General features: G+C 61.2%; 2 protein-coding genes across 6 annotated transcripts; one reads left to right on the top strand and one right to left on the bottom strand.

Moving 5' to 3' along the window:
• Positions 1 to 44: 44 nt before the first annotated feature.
• Positions 45 to 12,174, bottom strand: XKRX (XK related X-linked). Of its 2 annotated transcripts, none has more exons than XM_069811490.1 (4): positions 12,038 to 12,174; positions 5,318 to 5,679; positions 2,679 to 2,938; positions 45 to 1,151 (listed from the first exon to the last, which is right to left on the bottom strand). In XM_069811490.1, exons 2-4 carry the CDS (start codon positions 5,608 to 5,610, stop codon positions 406 to 408), a joined length of 1,299 nt encoding a protein of 432 aa, XP_069667591.1. In that variant the 5' UTR covers positions 5,611 to 5,679; positions 12,038 to 12,174; the 3' UTR covers positions 45 to 405. The 2 variants fall into 2 exon arrangements, with proteins under 2 accessions (XP_069667591.1, XP_069667590.1); XM_069811489.1 differs by lacking the exon at positions 12,038 to 12,174 and adding an exon at positions 11,706 to 12,013.
• Positions 12,175 to 13,648: 1,474 nt separating this feature from the next.
• ARL13A (ARF like GTPase 13A) lies at positions 13,649 to 19,264 on the top strand. 4 transcript variants are annotated; one of them, XM_069811484.1, is made up of 10 exons: positions 13,649 to 13,889; positions 14,229 to 14,328; positions 15,395 to 15,465; positions 15,707 to 15,956; positions 16,285 to 16,390; positions 16,470 to 16,621; positions 16,713 to 16,806; positions 16,897 to 17,101; positions 17,437 to 17,538; positions 17,866 to 19,264. In XM_069811484.1, exons 1-10 carry the CDS (start codon positions 13,781 to 13,783, stop codon positions 17,940 to 17,942), a joined length of 1,266 nt encoding a protein of 421 aa, XP_069667585.1. In that variant the 5' UTR covers positions 13,649 to 13,780; the 3' UTR covers positions 17,943 to 19,264. The 4 variants fall into 4 exon arrangements, with proteins under 4 accessions (XP_069667585.1, XP_069667586.1, XP_069667587.1 ...); XM_069811485.1 differs by lacking the exon at positions 13,649 to 13,889 and adding an exon at positions 13,924 to 13,973; XM_069811486.1 differs by lacking the exon at positions 13,649 to 13,889 and having other exon boundaries at positions 13,990 to 14,328; positions 15,873 to 15,956.
• The last annotated feature ends 3,310 nt before the right edge of the window (positions 19,265 to 22,574 follow it).

Below are 22,574 nucleotides of genomic sequence, written 5' to 3'. Positions count from 1 at the left end.
TCCGCGTGAGTCACCGGCTGCCCGCCAGTACCCGGACGCGCAGCCACGGCAAAGTTTTTTTTACTGCTTAAAACAGTCCCGCCGGCACCCGTGGCCCCGAGGTCACCGTATGTACCGTAGCGGGCAGGCGGGGGGGAGAGGGTGTCAGGGCACCCCAGGGGTTGTGCACCGCGCAGCAGCCGGCTGGCAGCGGCAGGCGATTTGGGCACCCCAAAAGTCTTTCGTGTCCACTTGCATAGTCCCAGGCAGGCGGGCACGCTCCTGTCCCCCTGCTGCTGCGGGGACGCACCGGGACCCGCTGCCACTGCAAGGCTCGTGCCGCCAGCCCCCTCCGGCTGCCGGAGCAGCCCGGCGCTGCCCACCCCCGTGTCCGTGTCCATGTCCGTGTCCGGTGCTGGCCGTGTCTCAGACGATGCTGTGCCGAACGCCGGGCTCGTAGGGCGCCTGGAGGTGCAGAGGGGTCCCCGGCGGGCGCCGGCGGCAGCAGACGCAGTGCAAGAAGTCGGCGACATTGTGTCGGAAGAGCTGGCGGCAGGGGTGCAGGTACTGGAAGAAGAGGAGCATGAAGTAGATGCCCAGGCAGTAGCCGAGGAGCAGCTGCACCACCAGCATAGGGGTGCAGATGTTCTCGTAGACGTCCGTCTTGAAGAAGTACCAGAGGATGACGAGGGCCGTGTTCTCGGCCAGCCGGGCCACATAGTACACGGCCAGGAGGCCCCAGTTCTGCGACTTGTCGATGAGGTCCCGGTCGGCCAGCTTGAGCTGCACGGCCGACCAGCAGAACATGTTGATGCTGGCGTAGAGGAGGGTGAAGGCGCAGAGCACCACCACCGTGCCCACCCGGCTGAAGTTCTTCTCGATGTTGTCGGGCAGGCGGGTGCCGCTCCGCCAGAACTGCACCCAGGGCAAGAAGAAGACCACCAGCAAGTTGGCCAGGGCGATGGGGATGATCCAGTGCTTGAAGACGGTGCTGAAGAGCACGAGGACGACCACGCGGGTGGAGATCTCCAGGCTTCGCCACAGCACAATGCAGAGGAAGGCCAGCGGCCGCAGCTGGACCTTGTAGTCATCGTACTTGACCTGGATGGCCAGGATGTTGCAGACGAGCGCTCCGTAGGTGACCGACACCAGGCAGATGCCCATGAGGACGGCTGCAGAGGGAGAGGGCAGGGGAGTCAGGCAGTGCCGGGATTTGGGCTGTGTGCTCGGCCTCTCTGCTGCCCCGGGTGCGAAGCGTGGGGTGCCAACCCTGGGTGCGAAGCGCGGGGTGCCAAGCACCGGGGCTCGCAGCAGGAGGCTCAGCGTGAGCACTGCTGGGGCAGCTCGTGGCTGGTGGTGACAGACCCTACAGCGGGGGAGCTGCAAGCAGGAGGAAGCTCTGCTCCCGGATTTTTCTCTCTATGTTAATAAACCAAAGGCCTTTGCCAAACTGGGGCCGCTCCTGTGCTTGAACCAGGCACCAACCCCCCTGCCCGGCGCAAGAAATGCTGCTCAAGGGTGAGGGGGGCATGGTCTGCGCTGCGAGCGTCCCTCTGCCCTCACCCGGGCCAAGAGCCACACCGCTGTAGCCCACCATTCACCCTGGGAGCACCTCAGGAGCCACACTTGTCCAGGGGCTGCAAACCCAAGGTCATTTGTAGGGAACACCGGCAGCTGCTCACGTTCAGCGCAGCCAGGAAAAACCGCGACACGGCAAAAGGGAAGCGTGCGGCTGGTCCCGGTCACGCCATGCCGACGGCGGTGGCTGCAAGCTGCGGGGCTGAGCTGAGCTACCTGAGCTGTGAGGCAATTACCTGAAATGTGTCAACCGGGATTCGCTTCCCATATCTGCTGCTGGAGGAGCACCAGGCTCGTCCTCCTGCCTCCGCTGCTCCTACTCCCCAAAATCCCCTCGCAGGGGGCTGTGGCCAGGGAGGGGGTTTCTATGGGGCATCTCCCACGTGCCCCTTTCCGTGCGCCTGCTGTGGGCACAGAGGGCAAGGTCTGGGCTCCCAGCACGGCTGGGAGTGCGGGTCAGCGAGGGAGCTCCCTCCCCAGGTGCTACAATCGGAATGGTGCAAGAGCATTCCTGCACAGCCGGCTCAGCGTACTGAAGCGGGAGTTAAGAGCTTGCTCTGGCACATCCAGTCCCCGAGCACACAAACACCGCCGGACCAGGCGAGGGACCCTGGGAGGACTGGGAGCTCTGGCCGTTGGGAAAGGTGCAGAAATAGATCTGATGGAGGGAGCGTGGGGAAGCCAGAGTCCCATAGCTAGCTGGCAAAACCAGTAAATAATGCAGACTGGAGCAGCCTGGGACAGGGGCATGGCATCTTTATGGGACAGGGCACCGGGAGGATGGCACAGCTGCGTAGGGCAGACATCTGCAAGCACCGGGGCTGGGAGCAGGGCTTGGTGCCTCAGTCCCAGCCAGCTCTTCCCAACCTCCCCAGCCTCACTCCAAGCTGGAAGGCAGAGAGCTGAGCGTGGGAAAACCAAACCAGGGGATGGACGAGTGCCCAACCTCTGTGGGTTGTGCTCCACGTTTACGGGAGTCTAGTGGCAGCTGTGCCCCCAGCAAGCCTCTGGAGCTTCATTCAGATGCCACACCAGCACAGGGGGCTAAGGAGCTGCTGCTGTGTCCTGGTGGGGTCCTGCCTGCACGGCCCCCGGGGAGCCCACGTGCTGGGCACCCTTACCTCGGGCGGCGGGGACGTACTTCTCTAGGATGCTGATGTAGAGCTGGAGGGTGAGCTGCGGCGTGGAGCCCAGGAAGGCCTGGATGACCGCCATGCGCTTGAAGGCGTTGCGGTGCGTGGCCAGCCGGCGCACCGAGTGGCCCACCTCCTGCTCCATCTCCACCTCATAGCCTTTCCGCAGCCGCCGCTTGCGGGTGATGGTGACATAGGGCTCCTCCTCCTTCCCTGACCAGCAGTACACCACCAGAGCCTCCATGCACCTGCGGGGACACGGTAGCCATCACCCCACCAGCCTCCTTGCTGCTCTCCGACCCCACTCCCGGCACCTCCAGCCCCCCCTCACCCGGTGCTGGCCGGACCCTGCTCCTGCCGAGCGCAGCCCAACTGATTTGGGCAACTGTTCAGCAGTGCTGCGGGCAGTCCCTGGGATGTGAGGATGAAGGCAGGATCCTGGGATGTCAGGATGAGGGCAGGGTCACACCAGGACCGCAGGGATGCCTGGTGGCCGCTCCTCTGCTCCGGCACTCAGGGGGAAGCACCCGGGGCAGGGGGACAACAACTGCCCCAGGGAGGGGTGCAACAACTGCTGCAAGAGGTGCAGCGTCCAGGGTACCGAAACTGTAGCTCTGCTGGGAGTTAAGAGTTACAGGAAGGGGTTAATCACCCTCGGGCTCTGTTTTCCCCACTAGCACAAAACGCATCTCTTCCTCTAAGTGGAGGCAAGACAAACTTTCTGGTATCCTCTTTGATCTCTCCCCCTGAGCAGAAGGCTTCTACGCTTCCTTCTTGGTGGGGGCGGCAGGAAGGGGAGCGCGGGGTGAAGCCGTGTGTGACACGGGCTGATAAGACGGCGCTTCCGCAGCCCCCTCCTTTCGGGGCACCCTCACGTGCGGGGAAGGGAGGCGGGTTTCTCCCACGCTGCTCCCCGCTGCAAGGCCAGCGGGACCCCCCAGCCCCTCGGCACGCAGCCACGAGGTGGGTGTGCGTGGGCCAGAGGCGATGGGCAGGGGAGGACCCATCCGACAGGCTTGGCTCCCGCCCGGGGACAAACTGGCTCTGGGACCAACAGGACGTAATTATTTATGAGCGCTCATTAGGACAGCAGAAGTCGCTCTGTTTCAGACCCAAATGGAATGAGGTTTTTGGATAAATTCTCTTGCCAGATCAGGCCAGCGCTCATGGCTCATTGCAAACTCTTAATGGGAAAACGGTTTCATCCAAAAGGCCCATCATCAAGGGCAGTCCTAGCCGGCTCCCAGTGCCCTGCCAGACCTTCTCAGCAGGCTGGCCTCCATCTCCAGCCCGAGGAGCCAACTGAAGCAGCTCCCCCCACCCCGAGCGGCTCTGGCTGGCTCTTGCAAGCGGCTGAGCACCATCGTAACCGTCTCAGACACCTGTGGTGGGTGCAGCGAGAGCTGCGACACCACCGTGGGCCAGCGTGGGCTGACGTGGACCCGCAGCCTTTCCAACGTGGTGACGAGGACGCCGCCGGCACCCCGCTTGTTTCCGCTGATGGAGGAAGCGCGGTGCAGGCCGCGGTGTTTTTGCAGCCCTGCTGGTACGGTGTGCCCCGAAGCGTGGCTGCCAGCGTGCCCTCGGGGAAGGAGCCCCGCGGAGATGGCGGCCCTGCCGTGCTGCCCAGCTGCACACCCTGTGCATTCTCACCGAGCAGGGTGGCCAGGGTGACGGCAGCCCGGGGAGGCACTGCAGCATTCCCAAGGAGTGAGAGATCAGCACCTCTCCAGCTTGTGCAACATCCACCCCCTCACCCTCCTCTCCCTAGCGTGGTCCCGTGGCCCCCCCCAGCTCCCATGCCAGCCCCGCTCCTGCAACCTAGCTCCTCTCCTCCATGTCCCATAACCCCCACCCGCTTCAGGCCTGGGGACCTTTTCTGGGGGGCAGGACCCCTGTTTGTATTCACCCTCAAGCACCCCAGCTGGGATTTGCATCTGTGCTCCCAGCCTAAGCGAGATGATGGCAAAACCCAAAGGCAGAGGGAAGTGCCGGCTGCAGAAAGCAACTGTGTGAGGAACCTTTTCAGCAGCTGAGATGCAACAGGCTGGCAGAGCCAAGTCCTGCCCGGAGCGGGGGTCCAGCAGGCAGGAGAGCAGGCAGCACCCCCCCGGCAGGACCGCAGCACCGCTGGGGATGGGTGGCTGAGCAGAAGACCTCCACAGGCCGGTGGCCAGAAGCAGCAGCATCCCCGGGGAGGAGGGAGACGGGGAGCCATCAGGAGCAGTTCTGGGCACATCGAGGTTTGCCGCACGGACAGATTTCTGCTGACAGGCAGCGCCCGGAGCTCCCCTCCCTGCCCGACCCCCGGTCCCTGCTCTCACCCGGGGCCGGCGGGACCTGCTGGGGGTCCCCACGTCCCTGCTGGGGGTCTCTGCGTCCCCTGCCGGGGGTCCCTGCATCCTCTGCCGGGGGTCCCCGCGTCCCCGGTCCCTGTATCCCATTGGCAGGGGTCCCCATATCCCATTGCCGGGGGTCCCCACGTCCCATTGCCGGGGGTCCCCGCGTCCCCGGTCCCCACGTCCCTGCCGAGGGTCCCCGCATCCCGTTGTCGGGGGTCCCCGCGTCCCTGCCGGGGGTCCCCGCGTCCCATTGCCGGGGGTCCCCGCGTCCCCTGCGGCGCTCACCTGATGATGGGCCCGAGCTGGAGCAGGTGCATGAGGAGGACGAGGGGGCGGTCGCGGCTGAGGTCGCGGTGCACGAAGATGAGGGTGAGCTGCACCAGGACGGAGGGGCAGAGCACGAAGAAGACGGTGAGCGCCAGCCAGAAGCGGTCGTCGGAGTGGCCGTAGGAGAGGCAGAGGACGGCGGCCGCCGCCCCCTCCCCGCAGAAAAGAGCCGTCGAGAAGACGATGCCCAGCGGCAGCTTCGCCCGCGACGGGGCGGCGGCGGGCGGGCGACCCCCGCTCGGACCGTCCATCCCGGCCCCGGCCCGGCCCCGGCCCGGCCCGGCCCGGCCCGTTCAGCCCCGCCGCGTCGCCATCCCGGGCTGCAGCGGAGAGAAGAGCCGCGCTGCGGGGCGGAGCGGGGCGGAGCGGGGCGGAGCGGGGGCTCCCCCCGACGGGCGAGCCCTGGCCCGGCCCCGCCGAGCCGTGCCGAGCCGTGCCCGGCCGTGCCCAGCACCGGTGAGGCGGGGCCGGCAGCGCTCCGGGTCCGCCCCGGAGGGTACGGGAGGCGAGACACCCCCCCCGACTCGCCCTGGGCACCGACCCTCCCATCCCGGGGTGTCTCATCCCCCCCCCCCCCATCCCCCTGCCCCGGGACAGTCCCGCTGCTGCGCCCAGGTCCCCACCAGGCACGGAGACCCCCTGCACCCCTGCCTCGACACCCCCATCTTTGGCCAGGCTCCTTCTCTGTCCTCAGGACACCCCCGGCATGGCCAGGACCCACACGCCAGGACCCCCTGCCAGCCCAAGGACCCCCCCTACAGCACCTACCCTGGGACCCCCCAGTCCCCCAGCCGTCACCCTGCCAGCCCCCCTGCTGCACCCTGTGTACTCCCCAGCCTCTGGGGTGCTCCCTAGGTCCCCCCCCCCGCCAAGCCCTGGCCCAATTGTGCCCTGGCAGCTACAAGCACCCCGAGGTGCAGCAACACCGGGAGTCCCCCCCAGGGGAGAGGTATCAGGCGTCCCCAGGGACAGTGGGGTCCTGCCATGGGGCAGGTGGGGATGCCAGTGTGGGTGCCAGCCCTGCCTGCAGCCAGGCCCGTGGCTTTTACCAGCCGTCTGCCAGAGCGCTGCCCGCACCCACTACCGTCCCAGCACCGGGGGCCGACCCTCTGCTCCAGCCCCAGGGAAGGGTGCGTGGGACTGGGCCAGGGCACCCACCAGCCCGTGACCTCGCGCTTTGTAGGGCAGCGTGTGGGAGGAAGGGTGTTGCCAAGGCAGGGAGCTTTTTGGTATCTTGCAAGCTGAGCTGTGGTAGGAGCACCCCTTTGGGTCCGGCGGGGAGCTGGTGTGTGTCTGCAGGGGTGGCCTCAAGATTTGGGTAGGATGTTACGGGGGAGATGTGGCTCCTGCGTCCTGGATGCTCCTGCCTCCAGGTAGGAGGATGTGAAGACCACCTTGGCCTACAGCTGAGCAGCAGGGAGCCTTTCCCATCGCCTTGAAGGACCCACCTTCATGCTGATGGGCTATATGGACTCGCTGATGGAGCCAAACCTCCCACCGCTCAGCCCCACATCCCCTCCTCTCTGTCCCACCTGTGGTCCAGGCCTGGGGACGCCAGCCGAGCTCCCCACCTCGGTCACCAGCGCAGCGGTGGGAACACAAAGCTGGCTGGGCTGCTCCCCGCATCGACGGCCGTGGGGGTCCCTGCTCTGCCCGGCACGCGCGGTGACCCCCAGCACCAGCCCTGCCTGCCTGTCCCCCAAAATCGGTGGTGTGAGTGCAGGCAGCTGCCGGCACGCTGATGCACGCACGCCGTCTCGCCCGACTGCACACTGCCTGCCAGATTACTCAGTCCAGCCTGGGCACACGCTGGCTGGCTGGGAGAGCTGGGACAAGGCACGGAGTGCTTGAGGTCGGCCAATTTTCCCTGGTTTAGGCAGACCGGGAAGTCTTAGGTAACTTTTAAAAGGCACTCAGTGTTCATCTCTTGGCAGCCAGGCCAGCTCGCAAGGAGGTGCCCAGGCTAATGGCAGGGACGCTGTGTCCATCACCTGCCCAGCCCTGTGCAAGCCAAAAGCATGAAAGCCCCCAAGCCCCACGCACCAGAGTCTCCCCCGTTTTACCAGGATTGAAGCATTACCAGGGCTATCGGGCTTATCAGCAGCAGAGCTGGGAGTAAAACCGCCTGAGACCTTGGAGGCCGCGTCTCCCCCGACAGCAGCTCCACACAGAAGCAATCACTGTCTGCAGCTGCTCAGCACTTTTCCATCCAACACCGAACAACTGCTTTGGGAAACCACAAACACCATGAGCTCACAGGGACTGGCCTGACCGGCAGGGACGGGAGACCTACGTGTGACCGCTCAGCTCTGGTATGAGAGTTACATATTTTCAGGCTGTTTTTGGAAAACAGCCTCTCCAAAAAAAACCCTAGCAGGGCAGAGAGCAAAGGGAACAGCGTCCAAGCGAAGGAGCCTGTCCGCCAGCCGGGTGGCTCCTGCGGACACCCGGGGTGGGAGCTGTGCACGGGCAGCAGCTGCGCCGGCCCCGGCACGCAGCCTGGCCGGGCGCTCAGCCGGCAACGGCACATCGCTCGGCGCTGCCAACTGCGCCCACACCTCTGTATTAGCAGCAAGAGCAACGTGCAATTTATACCATTTATGCAACTTCCATTTATCCAAATTAAAAGCATCCCCCAGGAGTCTGGCAGGTCACCAAGCCCTCGGCTGAGCAATGCCTGGGCTCTGACTCATCATACTTTTAATTTCATCTTCTCCTGCTTCATGATGAAATACGTAAGAGCGATTGTTTAAGCAGTCAAGAATTCCAGTCCTGCGTCCAGGAGCACCAGCAGCCATCAGGGGAACGGAGGGACGAAGCCTCACAGCGCTTCCCACACCAGTTATTATCCCATTTTCCGACCCAAGCACAGAGAGGCAGCGGGCTGTTTTCTCATTCATGCTGTGAGTCACCCCTCAAGCCTAACCCTACCTGTCCGCAGCTCAGCACTGTAAACAGCAGACCATAAAAACAATCTGTCACAGAGAGCATCGCCGAGCCATCCTGCCCCCGCTGCCTCTGCCACTCCCTGTGCCTGCCGGCTCGACGCCTGCGCCTCTGCCTGCAAACCCAGCGCCGCTTGGGCTGCACAGACACCCTGTGACAGTCCCAGAGCCGCCGGCTGACCCAGAGCTGTGGCAAGCCGGGACGGACTGCCTGGATGCTGGGGACATCCCACCCAGGTGTTCCCATGTGAGGTGGGCAGATCCTGGGCCAGCGGAGCGGGTGGCTGCTGGCCGGCCTCGCTTGGAGCCCTCCCAGGAGCGGAGCAGCCCCCGGGCTGTGGAGCTGTGGTCTGGGTCGGTGAAATGACCACCAACATGATGCGAAGCTGCCATGGAAGCGCCCGTCGGGGTAAAACCCAAGGTGCCAAACAGAGGGGGACTGTGCTGGCATCTCTAGGACCACTTAAGAAAGTGAGGGGGTTTAGATGGTTTGCGGGTTACTTATGTTACAGCAGGACCTAGAAGCTCATGTGTTTTGCAGACCTCACTGTCAGGAGCTGGAATAGGAGCGAAAGGCAGAGGAAAGGAGAAAACACTGTTTTCCCCGCACAAGGGTGGCACGGTGCCGGCCAAGTCCCTGCCCTGTGCCCTGCTGCAGGCACCAGCATTCAGGGGTCTTCCCCCACCCGGGGATGCCCAAGACACCGGTCCAAGTCCTGCCACCACGTGCGGGTGTCAGTTCTCCTATTCCCACAAATGCCTGCCCTGTCCTGGAGAGCTTCCCAGCTTCATTATTTTCTTAATCCCAGCCTTCATTATGTTTTTTAATCCCAGTGTTCACACAACGCACTTCGAACACAGGGCCGTGGCAGTGGCGGCTGCCCGCCGTGTGAAATGGGGAATTTGCTGTGCAGTTTTTCCAGCCCCTTGCATGCCGCGAGGGCGTTTGTGTGTGAGAGCCCGGGCCGTACGTGGGGTGGGAGCAAGCTCCCTCACCAGCTCTCACTCTGAAAATAGCCATGTGTGCTTTACACACGCCTGCCTGACAGCTCGGCTCCTATAAAAGGAGAAGAGCAAAGCTGTTTGGAAATGGCAGGGAGCTCCTTGTCAAAGCCCTTAAAGAGCCTTGGTGGGGAGTGCTGCCGGCAAGCTCCCGCAAGCTAAGCTCTCCTCTCCTCTCCTCTCCTCTCCTCTCCTCTCCTCTCCTCTCCTCTCCTCTCCTCTCCTCTCCTCTCCTCTCTTCTCCTTCTCCTTTTCCCAGGGCACTGCCACTGCACTAGGACCCGGAGCAGACATCGCTCCCAGATTGCTCGCTGGGACATGCCAAGCACACGCTGCCGGCTTCCCAAATATAGCCCTGCACACAGAGGTGGAAGCAGCCGCTTGGGGTGCAGGCATGGCCGTGCTCCCTCCCTGCTGCCCTTTTGGATCTGATATCTCCCCACTTTGTGCTGAGGATTAAACATTCAGCTGGTGCCACACGGAGGGATGGTGGGGATGTGTTGATCCCCAAAAAGCCCCCGTGTGCTGGATGAAGTGGAAATCACAGAGTGTTCCCCAGCTTGACATGCAGTGAGCAGCAGGGCTGGTGGCTGGGGGGCTTCCCAGGAATCTGTGAGCTGGGAACTTTTTACTTAGTTTGGAAATAGCTTTGCAAATGACTGGTTTTCATAGCCTAAACTGTTTGGATTTTGCATTGCTTTCTCAATAACTCAGCTGTATTTTTTCCTGCCCCGGCAGTCTGTGGAATAGTTTCTGGTTGGGGAAATATTTTTTCCATTTGCTTCATCATGCGACTGCTTTTGCCACTCCATTTCCTTGTCCAGCTTTGTTTCCTTATCCTGCTGGGAGAAAAACCTGTCTCTGCCCTGAGGACCTCATCCCCCTAAATCTCACTGCAGGCTGGAGGCTGTGCTGAGCCCACTGCTGGGCTCAGTGCTGCCAGAGCCAGGGTGTTCCTCCGGCACGAGCCATGCCACGGCTGCCTCACGGCTTAAATTCTTTAACAAGAAAACAGAGTTACCTTCTTCGGGTGCATTTATAGGTCTTTGCGATAATTACACATTTTGAAGTCATGCCTCCTTGGCTACAGTCCCAGCTTAGGCAGCGGGTGATGCTCTAACACTAAACCAGGCAGGAAGGGTTAAAATTACTTCTAATTAACTGATTCCCCCAGTCCTACCTGCTGTAAGAGTATACAGCCCTGGCAGCGTGCTAACCCAGGCAGGCTGTAACTGCGCGTGCCCGGGCGTCCTGGCAGGCAGAAGGAATGGTTTACACGCTCCTTTCCCCCATGCTTTGCTGCAGCAAAGCAAGAGGAGCGCTGTAATGCTTTCAGCAAAACCACTGTAGGAGTCTGGGGAGAACTTTTAGCCATCTCAGGGGCATCACTGAGCTGTGTGCAAGGCACAAGAGCAAGCTGGCCCCTTCCCTGTGCAGCAGGGAGCAGAGCAAACCCCGGCAGAGAAGCTTGCGCTTAAATCCAAGCCTCTCCTGGGAATTTGTGTGTTCTCTAGCTGGGAACTACCCGGCCAGAAATTGGGTGAAAAGCAACCAGCTCCCTGCACGCTTCCTCCCCTGCTTCTGCATCCACCGCAGGGTGGTAGTACCGGCAGCGGGGGAGCAAAGAGTGCTCCAGAAAAACAACATCACTTACCCAAAATAGCTTGCAAAATGGTTGCTGGCCTGGTGGCGCGGAGCGCAGCCGGTTTCCATCGTGGCCTCCGCGCCAGCACAAAGTAAAGTGCTGGCACAGAGGCCACAGTGCAAACCGGCCACGGTCCCCACCGCCACGCCAGCCTGCCAGCAAACACCCCCAGTGCCCCCATTCATCACCAACAGGTCTCCGTGGCACAGGCTGTAATCATCCTGCATTTCCAGCCTGACCGCAGGGCGTTTGCCTGTAATTAGCTCTTGGGATTTAGGAGCTTGTATGATCCGGGGTTATCGTTAGCCACCAGAGCCGTGGATTTAAAGGGACGATGCGGGTATTTGCATATCTGCCACCTCGGTGTGCTGCTGCCGTCGTCCGATGCGTTAAATAGAAAGACGAGTCCCTCCCCAAAGCCTGTGCATGTCCTCGCCCTGCTGTGAATGCCTTTTTGGTCAGAGACGATGCGGTTCTAAGCAAAGCAGGACAGCTTGCAAATATTTCCACCGGGACTTTTTGGTCCGTGCCGTCACCTCGGTTTTGGTGCCACCCCAGCTCCAGGCTCTCGGTCAATGCTATAGGCAGCCCTTATAGCTCTGCGCTGGCCACTGCTTTCCCTTGCAAGCTGTCACTCCCCATGTGCAAGCTCCCCAGCCCTGCCACTGCCTCCCCCCCGACTCTGCTCCTCACACTGGGGGTCCCAGGCGGGGGGTTCCCGGTGTGCCCAGTGCTGGCTCGGGCACATACTCACGGGGTCTAGGGAAGCCAAGGCAGGGCAGCCCGCCAGCCCACGTCCATCTGCGCTTCTCCGCAGTCCCTCTGGTTTCGCCTCCTTCCCTTGCCTGCAACACTCCAGCAGGCAGAAATAGCCCCAAAACACGTGCCGCCTTCCGGGAAGCGATGCCAGGGGCCGAGCAGCCCCTGTGCCCCGGGCACAGCCTTCCCTCGGGGGCTCCCGCTGGCACCGCCAACACTAGAGGGTCCAGCCCGGCACAGTGCCGGGGCACGGTCCGGTAACAGCTCCGGTGAGGAACATCTCCAGTTATCCGCCAAGATAATAAATTCTGCCTTAGAGTTTCTCACCTGGCAACAGTCACCAAGGAAACCCGGACGGCTGCTGCGGGTCCCCGCTGGCACTGCCCAGGGGGGGTCCCCGCAAATGCTGGCAGAGGGGCTGCGGTTGCACCCCGGCCGGCCGGCTGCGCGGGCGAAGGGCCAGCTGCCCGCTCGGTAATCTGAGCCCAGGCCCGGCAAAACACCCGTCGATCTGGGCTTGGCCCTCGCGCCGCCTCTCTAGTCCAGCGTGGGTTTCACCAGATCTGGGGTGGATTTTGAGGTTTTCCTGGCTGTTGAGCACGGTGTGGGCGCATCAGGAGGGGTGACCTGGAGCTGCCCCAGGCTCCCTGGGGGTTTCCCGGTCCCCAGCGCTGGTTTGGCTGGGGAGTTTGGACACTTGTGTTAAAAGCAGCAGAGCCCCAAGTGCTCAGAGACCTCTGGAAATCCATCAGTGCCGGAGTGAGACCAGATCTTGCTGCCCCTGGGGGATGCTGTGCCACTGCCTCCAGGGCTGCCTGCCGCACGGTGCTTCCCTATTTATAGCACCCATGGTCGTGCCTCTTCATGTGCCCTGCCCGGCCGTCCCCTGGCAGTGCCACCCCGAGGCACAGAGGCAGGCGCTGACGCTTCCAGCAGGTCATTTCAGCCCTGGTACGGCTAATTCTGCAAAAGACTCCCCAGCCCCATGCTGCCTGCAAACCTGGTGCTGCCACTGGTCCCGGCGAGATGCAGGCACGGGAGCAACTGGGAAAGGCCATCAGGCTGGGGACGGGGCTCTGTACCTGGGCCAGGCTAAGGAAGCTGAAGTGCAGCCGCTGCCCCACCACCAGCGGCATGGGGGTGAACAGTCGCCCCAAATATTGTTGTATATGGCCGTCATATCCGTACGGAAACTTCCTCCATCAATCATTAACCACGCGTGGCTCCCGGCCCACGGCACGGCTCTGGGGCACCTCCCTTACCCAGGGATGGGCACCGAGCTTCCCGGTGGAGTGCGGGACCGTGCCCAGCCTGGGCTCGCCCGCCTTGGGCCATCCCAGAGCTGTGGGATGCCTGGTGGCATCTCGGCGTCCTCGGCAAAATGGCTGGGGCTCAGGTGGTCGAGGTAGCGCTGCCGTGGTTTAGCACGGACCGATGCGAGGCAGTGGGATCCCTGCTGGCTTTTGGAGGGTCTCATGGCCTCGACCCTCCGGACCCCACTCCCCCCACCCAAAGCTTCTGTGGCTCAGATATCCCTGTGTGGCCTCTTCTCCTCCACAAACAGCGGCAGCGTGCCAGGGAGGGCAGCCCCGGCTGGGGAAAGCAGCAGGAAACCTGAGGAGCAAGATAAGAGCTTTGGAGTTGCAGATCAAGGAGTCGGGCTTTTTTGGTTCCAATCCCTGCCCCGCCATCAAAGGGTCCCCACCACTGCCCTGCTCCCAGCCTGGCACCAGCTTGGGCTGGTTGGTATTTCTATTCTGAGTGGCCCAGGACCTGCTGCTGCTCGGGGGGTGCCTCGTTAGGGCGTGAAATACAAGCAGTGAGCGGTGACGTCCCCCAGCCTGGCACAGAGGGGACCCCCGGGTGGTCGGCAGAGCCACGCACACCGTGCAGGGGCTGCTCCTTGCAGGGGCCGCAGGGAAACAACCATGCAGGGACGCCGTTCGTTAGAGGAGACACTGATTCAGCTGGAAACCCCACGTGGGCTGTCAGGCGATGTCCCCACCACAAGCCATTTAAGCCAGCGATGGAAGCGTGAGGCTGCCCAGCCTGGGTGCAGCCGGGTGGGTAATGCAGTGCCATGCTGTGCCGCCCAGCGCGGCAGGCAGCCCTGCGGCACTCCATGTCCCAGCGGCCACCGGCCTGGGCCGACCCACCGGGATTAAGGAGGCTGCAAGGAGTAAGTAATTTAAATCCAGATTAGATTTAAGCAGCTGCTACGCAAAGGGGATGTGAGCAGGGGCTGCGAGGCAGGAACGAGCGGGTGAGAGGCCGATTGGCACTCCTGTGACGCGAGAAGGGGCTGCCGGGGCAGGGGCAGGCCAGGGGGTCCGTGCCCGTGGGGTATTGCCCGGGGGGCTGGGGTTTGTCCCCAGGCTTGGCTTGTGCGTGCTGGGCTGGAGGCAGCAGTGATGGGCCGTGGGACGGGGCACCCAGGGGTGAGATGCTCCCCGCCATGGGGAGAAAGCATAGGCAGGAGGACGAAGCACGGGGACATGCCGGGCTGCTCGCTTCGTAGGTGCCAAAGAGACGCCATCCCTCCACGCGGAGCTGCCGAGCATGTTCCACCTCTTCTCCCACTGCTGGTCGTGGCTGCAGACCATACAGGAGCCTGTCAGGTAGGTCCCGGTGCCCACTCTTTGGGGGTCCTCGGTGGGGGTACAACATCTACCTGCGCATTTATCAGTGAGGGCACCCGTGCGGTAACACTGTGAGAGCGGTGCCCATTGCATGAACCGTCCCCAAACCGTGGAGCAAGGCACACGCGTGTCCTCGCTGTCCCTGCAGCAGGCAGGAGCTGGGCAGGCAGGGGAGCAGGATGGGCAGGGGTGTGCATGTGGGGAGCGCTCCCAGCAGGATTCCCCCTATGCAAAGTCAGCAGCTCCCCAAGAAATCTGGGGAGGACAAAGTGAAACACTTGCCATGTTCCCATGTGTCGGGAGACCTGGGTTAATTCCCTGGGGATGGCATTGCACCAGCCTGGGCAGACACTGCGGGCAGTGAGGGGGTTTATGGTCCTCTCCCATCCGCGAGATTGCCATAATGCCAGAGGTGGAGCCACGCTGCCCACGCAGCCTGGTCTGCATGTTTAAGGAAGAAAAAGACACTGCGAATGACTACTGTGGCTTGTCAGCCACAGGGAAAACATTCTGCCTGTGGCTCTGGTGGAGCACATGGCTGGAGACCAAATAGGATTGTTTAGCAACAGGAAAAACCTCCTGAGTCCAAGCAGAAGCTCATAAAACATCCTTGCTACCTCTCCCTAGCAGTGTATACCCATAACTCACTGACAAGGAAGGACACCGAGAGCAATCATTAACTGTTTGCATATAAGAAACAACCTTTTTGGCCTGTGCATATCCTTGCTTGATGCTGTATGATTTGAAAAGGAATGCTTGCCGTGGGAAGCACATTGAAGGTCCCGCAGCGTGGCTGTCCCGCAGTGCCAGGGTGGCTCCAGGAGCCTGTGCCTGCCCTCGCCCTCTCCCAGGCACCGGGGACTGTCCCTGCCCTCGCCCCCAGCTCAGCCGGAGCCTGTGTCACCGTCCTGCCCCTCTCCTGGTTGAAGAGCAGCTGCCATGGGCAGGGTCCCTTGCCTGCCAGTCCAGGGGCCAGTAGCGGTCAACCCTCCCCAGAGAGCACAACCTTTCTCTGGGATGCTCACCCGCTGTTGTCCCTCCTCAGGAAGGTGACCCTCCTCGTCGTGGGGCTGGACAACGCGGGAAAAACCTCCATCATTATGGACATAGAGAGAGGTGAGGAACAGCGCAGCCCCGATGCCGGCCTCGGCCGGAGGCAGCAGCTTCACGGGCATCTGCAACCAAGCGCCTGAGCCTTGAAGGACCGAGACCCTTGAAATACAGCTGCTGGGCTGGGGGAAATGTGCAAGGCACTGGGCAGCCCTGGTAGTGGAGGCAGGGATGTGTCCAGGGGAGGAGGAGGCAGGGATGCTCCCGGGCTCGCCATGCCAGCTCTCTGCCCTCTCCCCGCGCGCAGCGCTGGCCGGCGAGGTGCTGCCCGCCGTGCAGCCCGGCCAGACCTGCCTGCGGGTGGACAGGTTCGAGGTGACACTGGTGGACCTGCCCGGGGGCCAGCGCTCCCGCAGCGCCTGGCGCAACCACTACAGCGCGGCCCACGGGTTCCTCTTCGTCCTGGACTCCAGTGACCTGGCGCGGATAGAGGAGGCCCGCAAGGTCCTGAGCCGCGTCCTGAGCCATCCTGACGTCTCTGGGAAGCCCCTCTTACTGTAAGGCCGAGTCCCCAGGGTGCGACCTGTAGGGTTTGGGGTGAGGGGGGGAGTGAGAACCCGTTGCTGGGGTTGTGGGGTGCGTGGCCGGGCTCCTGCGGGGATGTGGCACCAAGGGGGCTGTCGGGGGGTGCTGGGACATGGGGACCCCAGTGCTGCTCCAGAGCTGGGACCATCCCTGGAAAGGGGCTGAGGAGGGGGCTCCAGAGCAGGGTAAGGGCTGGGGCAAAGCCAAACGGGGACAAAGCATCCAGCCTCCCCCACTCTCGTGCGGCGAGGCACCCAGAGGCCAGGGTGATGGCCGCTCTGCATCCTCCCCGTCCCCCAGGCTGGCCAACAAACAGGACTCGACGACCGCCCTACTGCCCTGCGAGCTGATCGAGCGCCTTTCCCTGGAGCGGCTGGTCAACGAGAACCGCTCGCCCTGCCGCATCGTGAGTGCAGGGGTTCTCTTCCCCCCGCTCCCCTCCACCCCGTTCCCCTCCGGGGCTGACCTTGCCCATCCACCCGCAGGAGCCCTGCGCTGCCAACCGGGCTCCCCCCGCCGGTCCGGGTCGTGCCACCCTACAGGGGCTGCGCTGGCTCCTCCGCACCATCCCCACCGCCCCGGTACCACCGCCCAGTCCCGGTCCAAGGGCATCCCGCGGCTGCCCACCCGCCCGCAGGTGGGTGCGGGACTCGGTCCGTGCGTGTCCCCGTGTTTCCCCACCCCGCGGGGCTCGTCCCCATCCCCGCGCCGTGTTCTCGCCCCACCAGGGACCCACTGCCCACCGGGGAGGATGCCCGAGACAGTACGGGGAAGACGGGGGAGTACCGGCCGCTGCGGCCCATCCGCCGCCTTCTCCCCGTGGTGAGCGAGGTTGCCCCCTCAACCTGGGATGGGACGGGATGGAAAAGGGGGGTCCCACCACCTTCCCTTCATCCCCCGTATCCTGCCCAGGAGGAGAGCACTAAGGCTCCTGGGAGGAGGAAGAGGAAGGGGAAGGTGAGGAAGAAGGGCTCGGGGCAGCCAAGTCCAGCCGAGGAACCAGAGGCACCAGGAGGAGGGGGTGACAGCCGAGCGGGGGCTGCGGGGGGGCTGCTGCCCCCCAACAAGGTCGGGCAGGGGGAGCCCGCGCCCACTGGGATGGCCACCCCCCACCCAGGTGAGAGGGGGCCGTGGGGGGCTGCTGGCACCACGGGTACCAGGACCCCCTGAGACACCCTACCGGGTTGGTTTTGGGATTTGGCAACACGGCAGTGTGCTGGACCACTGGTCCCCGCCACCTCCATTAGCTTTGCTTGCAGATCAGCTGAGCGCAGAGCAGGGTCCCAGGAGTTCGGCCAGAGAAGAGGAGAGACATCTCTGAGCATCTCCAGAGGGGCTGATGCATGGGATGGAGGACTGTGGATCCGCCAGCAGCAGTCCTCTCAGCTGGTTTGGTGACAAATGCACCCTTGCTCAGATGTGGTGCCTGAAATTTCATATTTCTCCATCCAGTGCAGGGAACGAAAAAGAAAAAGAAGAAGAAAATCAAGAATAAAATCAAGTTACAGGAACCTGCTGTGGAGCCGCAGCGTGAGGAGGTCTCAAGCACCTTTGGTTGGTGTTTCCCAGGACAGGTTTTGCTGAAAAGGGTCAGGGGGTCTGGCCTGCTGGCAGCGGGGTGTGAGCTGTGCAGGAGCCCTTGGCCATGGGGTGCTTGGTGTGGGGACATGGGCACAAACCCGTGCGGCTGCAGGGCAAGGTGGGGGCTGTTGGGGAGGCAGATGCTGCTGCTGCTGCCTTTGGGTGGAATGCGGGGAGGCCACGCGAGTGCACCGTGCTGGACCCCGGGGTGTCCTTGCAGTCCTCGCTCAGCGCAGGCTGCCAGGCTGGACCCCGGAGCTGGCCCCAGTGTTAGTGCCTGACCGGTTCCCTTCCTCCCAGACTTGTACCGCCGGGCAATGCTGGCCCTGAAGGTGAGGCAGGAGCAGAGGAAGCAGCAGTCCGCCATCGTCCCCTGAGCAGGAAGGCATGTCCCAGGGGATATGTGTGGTCCCAGGGGACCCCAGACCGCAGTGGCAGTGGGACCGACGCTCATACAGGGCTTCTGAGGTGCTTGGCCAGGGCTGCCAGTCCTGGGCAATGGGTCCTGGGGCATGAACAGCATCGTTGTGCTCTGCGTGGCTTGAAAACCAGGGATCCGCAGGAGCGAGCCAAAAGTCCCTTTGTAAGACGCCTCTCTGGCAGCCGGGCTGCAAACCCGTCTGAAAAGCGAATAGCCAGCCACTTGCCGACCCCGTGTTAGTATTCTGTGGAAGATTCGGTCTGAACCCGACCGAGTCTGTGGAAGAGAGGAAGATCGGAGCAAACATCCCAGGGGAAAAGCCTGTCTCTTGAATTGGCCTATGCCCAAAGCTGTCTTCGTAGGTCAGGGGCTGACTCGGCCCCTCATTCAGTCCCTGGCTGCTACCTGGACCAGTCTCATCTCCTGCTGGTGAAGGTGGGAGGGCAGTCACGGATGGTCTGCAGAAGAGCTTCCCCTGGCCCCCAGCCACACCTGGCAGGGCTGTCGGGAACCCCCTCGCACGGTGGAGGAGGGTGATGCCCGTGTTGTCTGTGCATCCTTGCAGCCTGTCAGCAAAGGCTTAGTTCAATGGCAGCTGGTGGTGGAGGCTGCTGGAGGTTGATCCTGCCATCCTCCCAGGAGGGACAGTGGTGACCTGCAGGTGATGCAAAATCCTCCCGTGTCACTGACAGCCTGGCACCCTGCAGCCCCAGGCGGTCCCTGATCTGTGCTCAGCTCAGCCCTGAGAAGGGAGAACGAGCAGCATGCGCATCCCAACACAACCTGTCTGCAATGCACACCATGTCTGGCAGAGCCAGGCTGTCGCAGGGACTGGGATGTGCTGGAAGGCTCGTGCTGCCCGGCTCCATCTGGGTGCCTGTGCAGGGAGACCAGCCGTCTGCCCTGGAAACACTTTACATGAAGTCAGGAGTGCAGCAGTTTTCCCTTCATGGCTGCAACAGCATTAGGACTTGAATGGTGTTCAGCAGCAGAACGTGAGTCACCTCTGCTCCCATGATTACTGATTAACAGGCAAGGTCTTTGCTGTCCAGGGGAAGAAAAATCATTAAAGCCCTTCCCTCGGCAGGGCTGAAAAGGGAAGAGAAGAGAAGCTCCGGCTATTCTGCCTTGCCAGTCTGCTGTACAGTTCTGTCTAACTGTGCCAGATTCAACTGTCAGTGACTATAGGGATTAATTGTAAATAAATTGTAAATAACAAGAGTACAAATTAATACTGGCCTGTAAATACAGCACTTTTAGTAAACATTCGTCTCTGTCTGGTGGAGATCCCTGTGCTGCTGGTACTGTGGGTGACATGGGAGGGCAAACTGGGGACCCGTGCCTGTGGCAGAGCTCCTTCTCTCAGGGTGGGTTGGGGCCATGTGTGCCCCCACGGGGGCTGGTCCACACTGCCAGCCAGGGTCCTTCTACCGGGGTCACGGATGTCTGCAGGGCCATGGGGAGAGAAATATTAAAAGTTTATCCCCTCTAACGGCCGCTTCTCATGCACCCACCGGCACTGGGAGGAGGACAAGCCCTCCCAAACAGCCAGCACCCCAAACCAGTCCATGGCCGTGCTGGGGCTGAGCCTCGCTCGCCGCAGCTCCAAAATCCTGTGGGGAGTGGGAGCTGAGAGGATTTGGGAGCATCTGGCAGCCAGGTTCCTCTGGTGCTCCCTGCAGCTCCTGGCTGTGCAGCTCCTCGGCACGGGTGCCGGCAGCCACGCGAGGACACGGCGTGCCCCGTGTGACACCCACAGCCAGAGCAGATGGCCAGTGAGACAAGTCCAAAGGCAGAACTGGCCCGGCTGGCTCTGCTGGATGGCTGAATGAAACTTTCCCTGAAAGCCCGCTGTAAGAAACCGGTTAGGTTGATCTAACGCACTTTCACCTAACAATAATGACCTCAAGTTGAGTGGTGCATACAGGTGGTTCAAATATATTTCAAGATCAAACCACATTATCCTGGTGCTTCCATGGCTGTAGAGCAGCTAATCCCTACCACAACCAGGAGACAATCCTGGTCTGCACCAACTAGGAATACAACTTTTGTCTTCTTTCAAAGGTGAACAGCAAAAACTCCGTGTTAGAAATGGTCTATCTCAAAGCCAGAAACAACTCAGAAGCGAGATCTTGAGGTCTATGTGATCAAAGATAAACTGAAATATATTAATTAACGTCTACTCCACGCCATGGGGTAATGGGCTGGGCTGCTCCTGCCACGCGTGAAAAGCAGTGGCTGTAGCAGGGGGTGCACGCCGGAGGCACGCAGGCTGGGCAGGGCTCCTTTTTCCATCGTTCTCCTCCTGCTGTTCATCTTACAGCCCGGTAGCTGAATAACCACCAAGGGAAGGAGGTCTCTGGGAAGTACGGTCCTCGGTGGCACTGCCTGCTCCAGTGGGGTGAGGTGCAGCTCTGCCCATGCAGGTCCCGACATGTCCGATCTGCTGGTGGGTGCGCCGAGGCCAGGCGTGGTGCCCAGCAGTGGTGCTTGCCTTGGGGAGATGTCCCCAAAAATGAGGTGGTGGTGAGTGGCACCCTCCCATGAATCTTGGGTTTGTCGGAAAGCACTGGAGCTCCAAATGCACCGAGAAGCACAAAGAAGAGATGCAGCAGCAACTGCCCTGGGGAGACCCATCTTCTCTCTACTGATGCAGAAAGTAAATGGTATCAATAGCATTTTCTGCAGGGACAACTGGAGCTAGCTGGGTGATAGAACCGTGCTTTGCATTTAAGCATTTTTATATTATCTAGCACATCCTTCTTTTCAGGTTTCCAGAGGAGCTGTCTCAGGAGGGTCTGGTTAGACAAAACCTAGTTTCTGCTTCCATGAGCGTTTTCATGGTGCCTCAGCCTGGGCTGCGACTGCATTTGTTGCAAACTGGTGACACAGAAGCGTGTGTGAGTTTTGCATGTCTGCAGCCCACTTTCGATGGTGCTTGTTTGGGGAACCTGTGGCTGCCGGCATGGCCAGCAGCAGCTCTCTCCATGGCATGTGTCCTTCTAAGCCTGAAGGAGGGAGGGAGGGAGGGAGGCTGTGCTTGTCTGAGCTTTGCAAAAGTTGGTGATGGTTTGTACAGCACCAGGAGGAAATGAAGAGATGTTTCAGCGAGTGCCTGCGAGTATAGACCTACACTGGGGCATGGCTGGTCCCACCTCCTCATACCAACATTGCTTTGCACAATCAGATTTTTTCCTGATGTCTGTGCGTGGGCTGAAATTTGGAAGGTAGGAGAGAGACTACTGCTCTTTTGAGAAGAGGAGTGGGAAGAGCATTGCTTGGTCAGTGCTACAAAAGCTTCCAAGCCCTCCTGTGTACAGCACATCACCAAGCTTTCCAGGCAGCAGGAAGACCTGGAGGAGATCCTGGCAGACAGGACCATTGGTGAGGCTGCCAGCCCCTCCGGCTGCCCCCATGGCCCTGCTGTGCTTTCTCCCACTTCTTTACACTTTGCTTTCTGCCCGCTGGCTGGGCTCAGCCAGGAATTACACTTTATTTACCTCCCCCCCTTGCTCCTCTCAACCCCCAGGAGAGGATAGGGAAGGCGACGTTGACTCTGTGATCTCCTCTGAGAGCCCTTGACTTGTCTCTCAGATATGGACAGGGCAGGAGATCCCCCATGGCAAGCTGGTCTTAAGATGCCCAGGTATCTCTCCTGCTGTACATCCACTGTTGTACTTTATTAATAAAAACTCACTTGTGTGGGTTTTTTTTTCCCCCTATACAAGCCATTACAGGGGAGTGTGAACCACTGTGGGTCTCACCATCATTTCCAGCTTTCAGGTGCAGAGATCCTTTGGGAGCCAGCCTTCCTTACGCCTGCAGCGAGGATGCCCCACGCACCGAGGGGCAGGACAGTGAAGGGGAGCCCGGTCCTGGGGTACTCCATATATCGGGGAGCACAAGGTGGCACAACCCAGCAGAGGCCAGGCCTGACGAGGGAAAACAGCTTAACAAAGCGACAGAGATTTGTGATTGTGTGAAAAACATGATGGCTCTTTGTCCACTCCTTTACTAACCCCAAGTTACAGAAGAAGGACCCAGGGAGTGGTTTTTGAGAAAGCATCCCAGACACTGGAATTTGAACATTGATTTAGGACTGTAAAGGCAATTAAGTGCAAGTGTGAGTGATCCTTGCTAACAGGTGTTTTGCAAGGCAAATGCAATGGGTCACATCCTGCAGAATGCCTGCAGGTGCTCCTCATTCCCTGCCAGCCTCCCTGTACATCCCATACGTGTTGTAGGGCATATAAACAGCCAGGGCAAGCCCAGGGCTTGCCTGGGGATAGAGCTTGAGATTTGGGTTGGTGAAGGTCTTTCGCAGGTGGCTCTCCCCTCACTCTTCTGGACCAAAGGTAAAAAAATTAATAAAAATTTCCTTTCCCCACAGCAGCGGTGGCTGGTGGTGGAAGCGAGCAGCTGCTGCTCCCTGTCTTTGCCATCCCTTGGGATAGGGCTGGAAGTATCCCAAATGTGCTGATCAGGCAGCGCTAAGATGTGGGGCTCCTTCTCTGGTTACACTGCTGCTGAAAGCTGGTTTACAGTATGTATATACTTAAATAAATATATATGAGCGAGGTTAGTGGAT

The sequence above is a fragment of the Haliaeetus albicilla genome, chromosome 23, assembly GCF_947461875.1.
Source record: "Haliaeetus albicilla chromosome 23, bHalAlb1.1, whole genome shotgun sequence".
Classification (NCBI taxonomy): domain Eukaryota; kingdom Metazoa; phylum Chordata; class Aves; order Accipitriformes; family Accipitridae; genus Haliaeetus; species Haliaeetus albicilla.
The sequence above is the reverse complement of the archived record's forward strand: the minus strand, read 5'-3'. Positions and strand labels throughout refer to the sequence as shown.

What these genes read in the sequence shown, in the direction of transcription:
- XKRX (XM_069811490.1), bottom strand. Translation starts at nt 5,610, where the DNA reads ATGGACGGTCCGAGCGGGGGTCGCCCGCCCGCCGCCGCCCCGTCGCGG. An exon ending in CAGCTCGGGCCCATCATCAG is followed by an intron (nt 2,939 to 5,317) that starts GTGAGCGCCGCA and finishes GTGTCCCCGCAG; the next exon opens with GTGCATGGAGGCTCTGGTGG. An exon ending in GTACGTCCCCGCCGCCCGAG is followed by an intron (nt 1,152 to 2,678) that starts GTAAGGGTGCCC and finishes CTCCCTCTGCAG; the next exon opens with CCGTCCTCATGGGCATCTGC.
- ARL13A (XM_069811484.1), top strand. Translation starts at nt 13,781, where the DNA reads ATGCAGTGCCATGCTGTGCCGCCCAGCGCGGCAGGCAGCCCTGCGGCA. An exon ending in GGCTGCCCACCCGCCCGCAG is followed by an intron (nt 16,622 to 16,712) that starts GTGGGTGCGGGA and finishes TCGCCCCACCAG; the next exon opens with GGACCCACTGCCCACCGGGG. An exon ending in TCCGCCGCCTTCTCCCCGTG is followed by an intron (nt 16,807 to 16,896) that starts GTGAGCGAGGTT and finishes TATCCTGCCCAG; the next exon opens with GAGGAGAGCACTAAGGCTCC.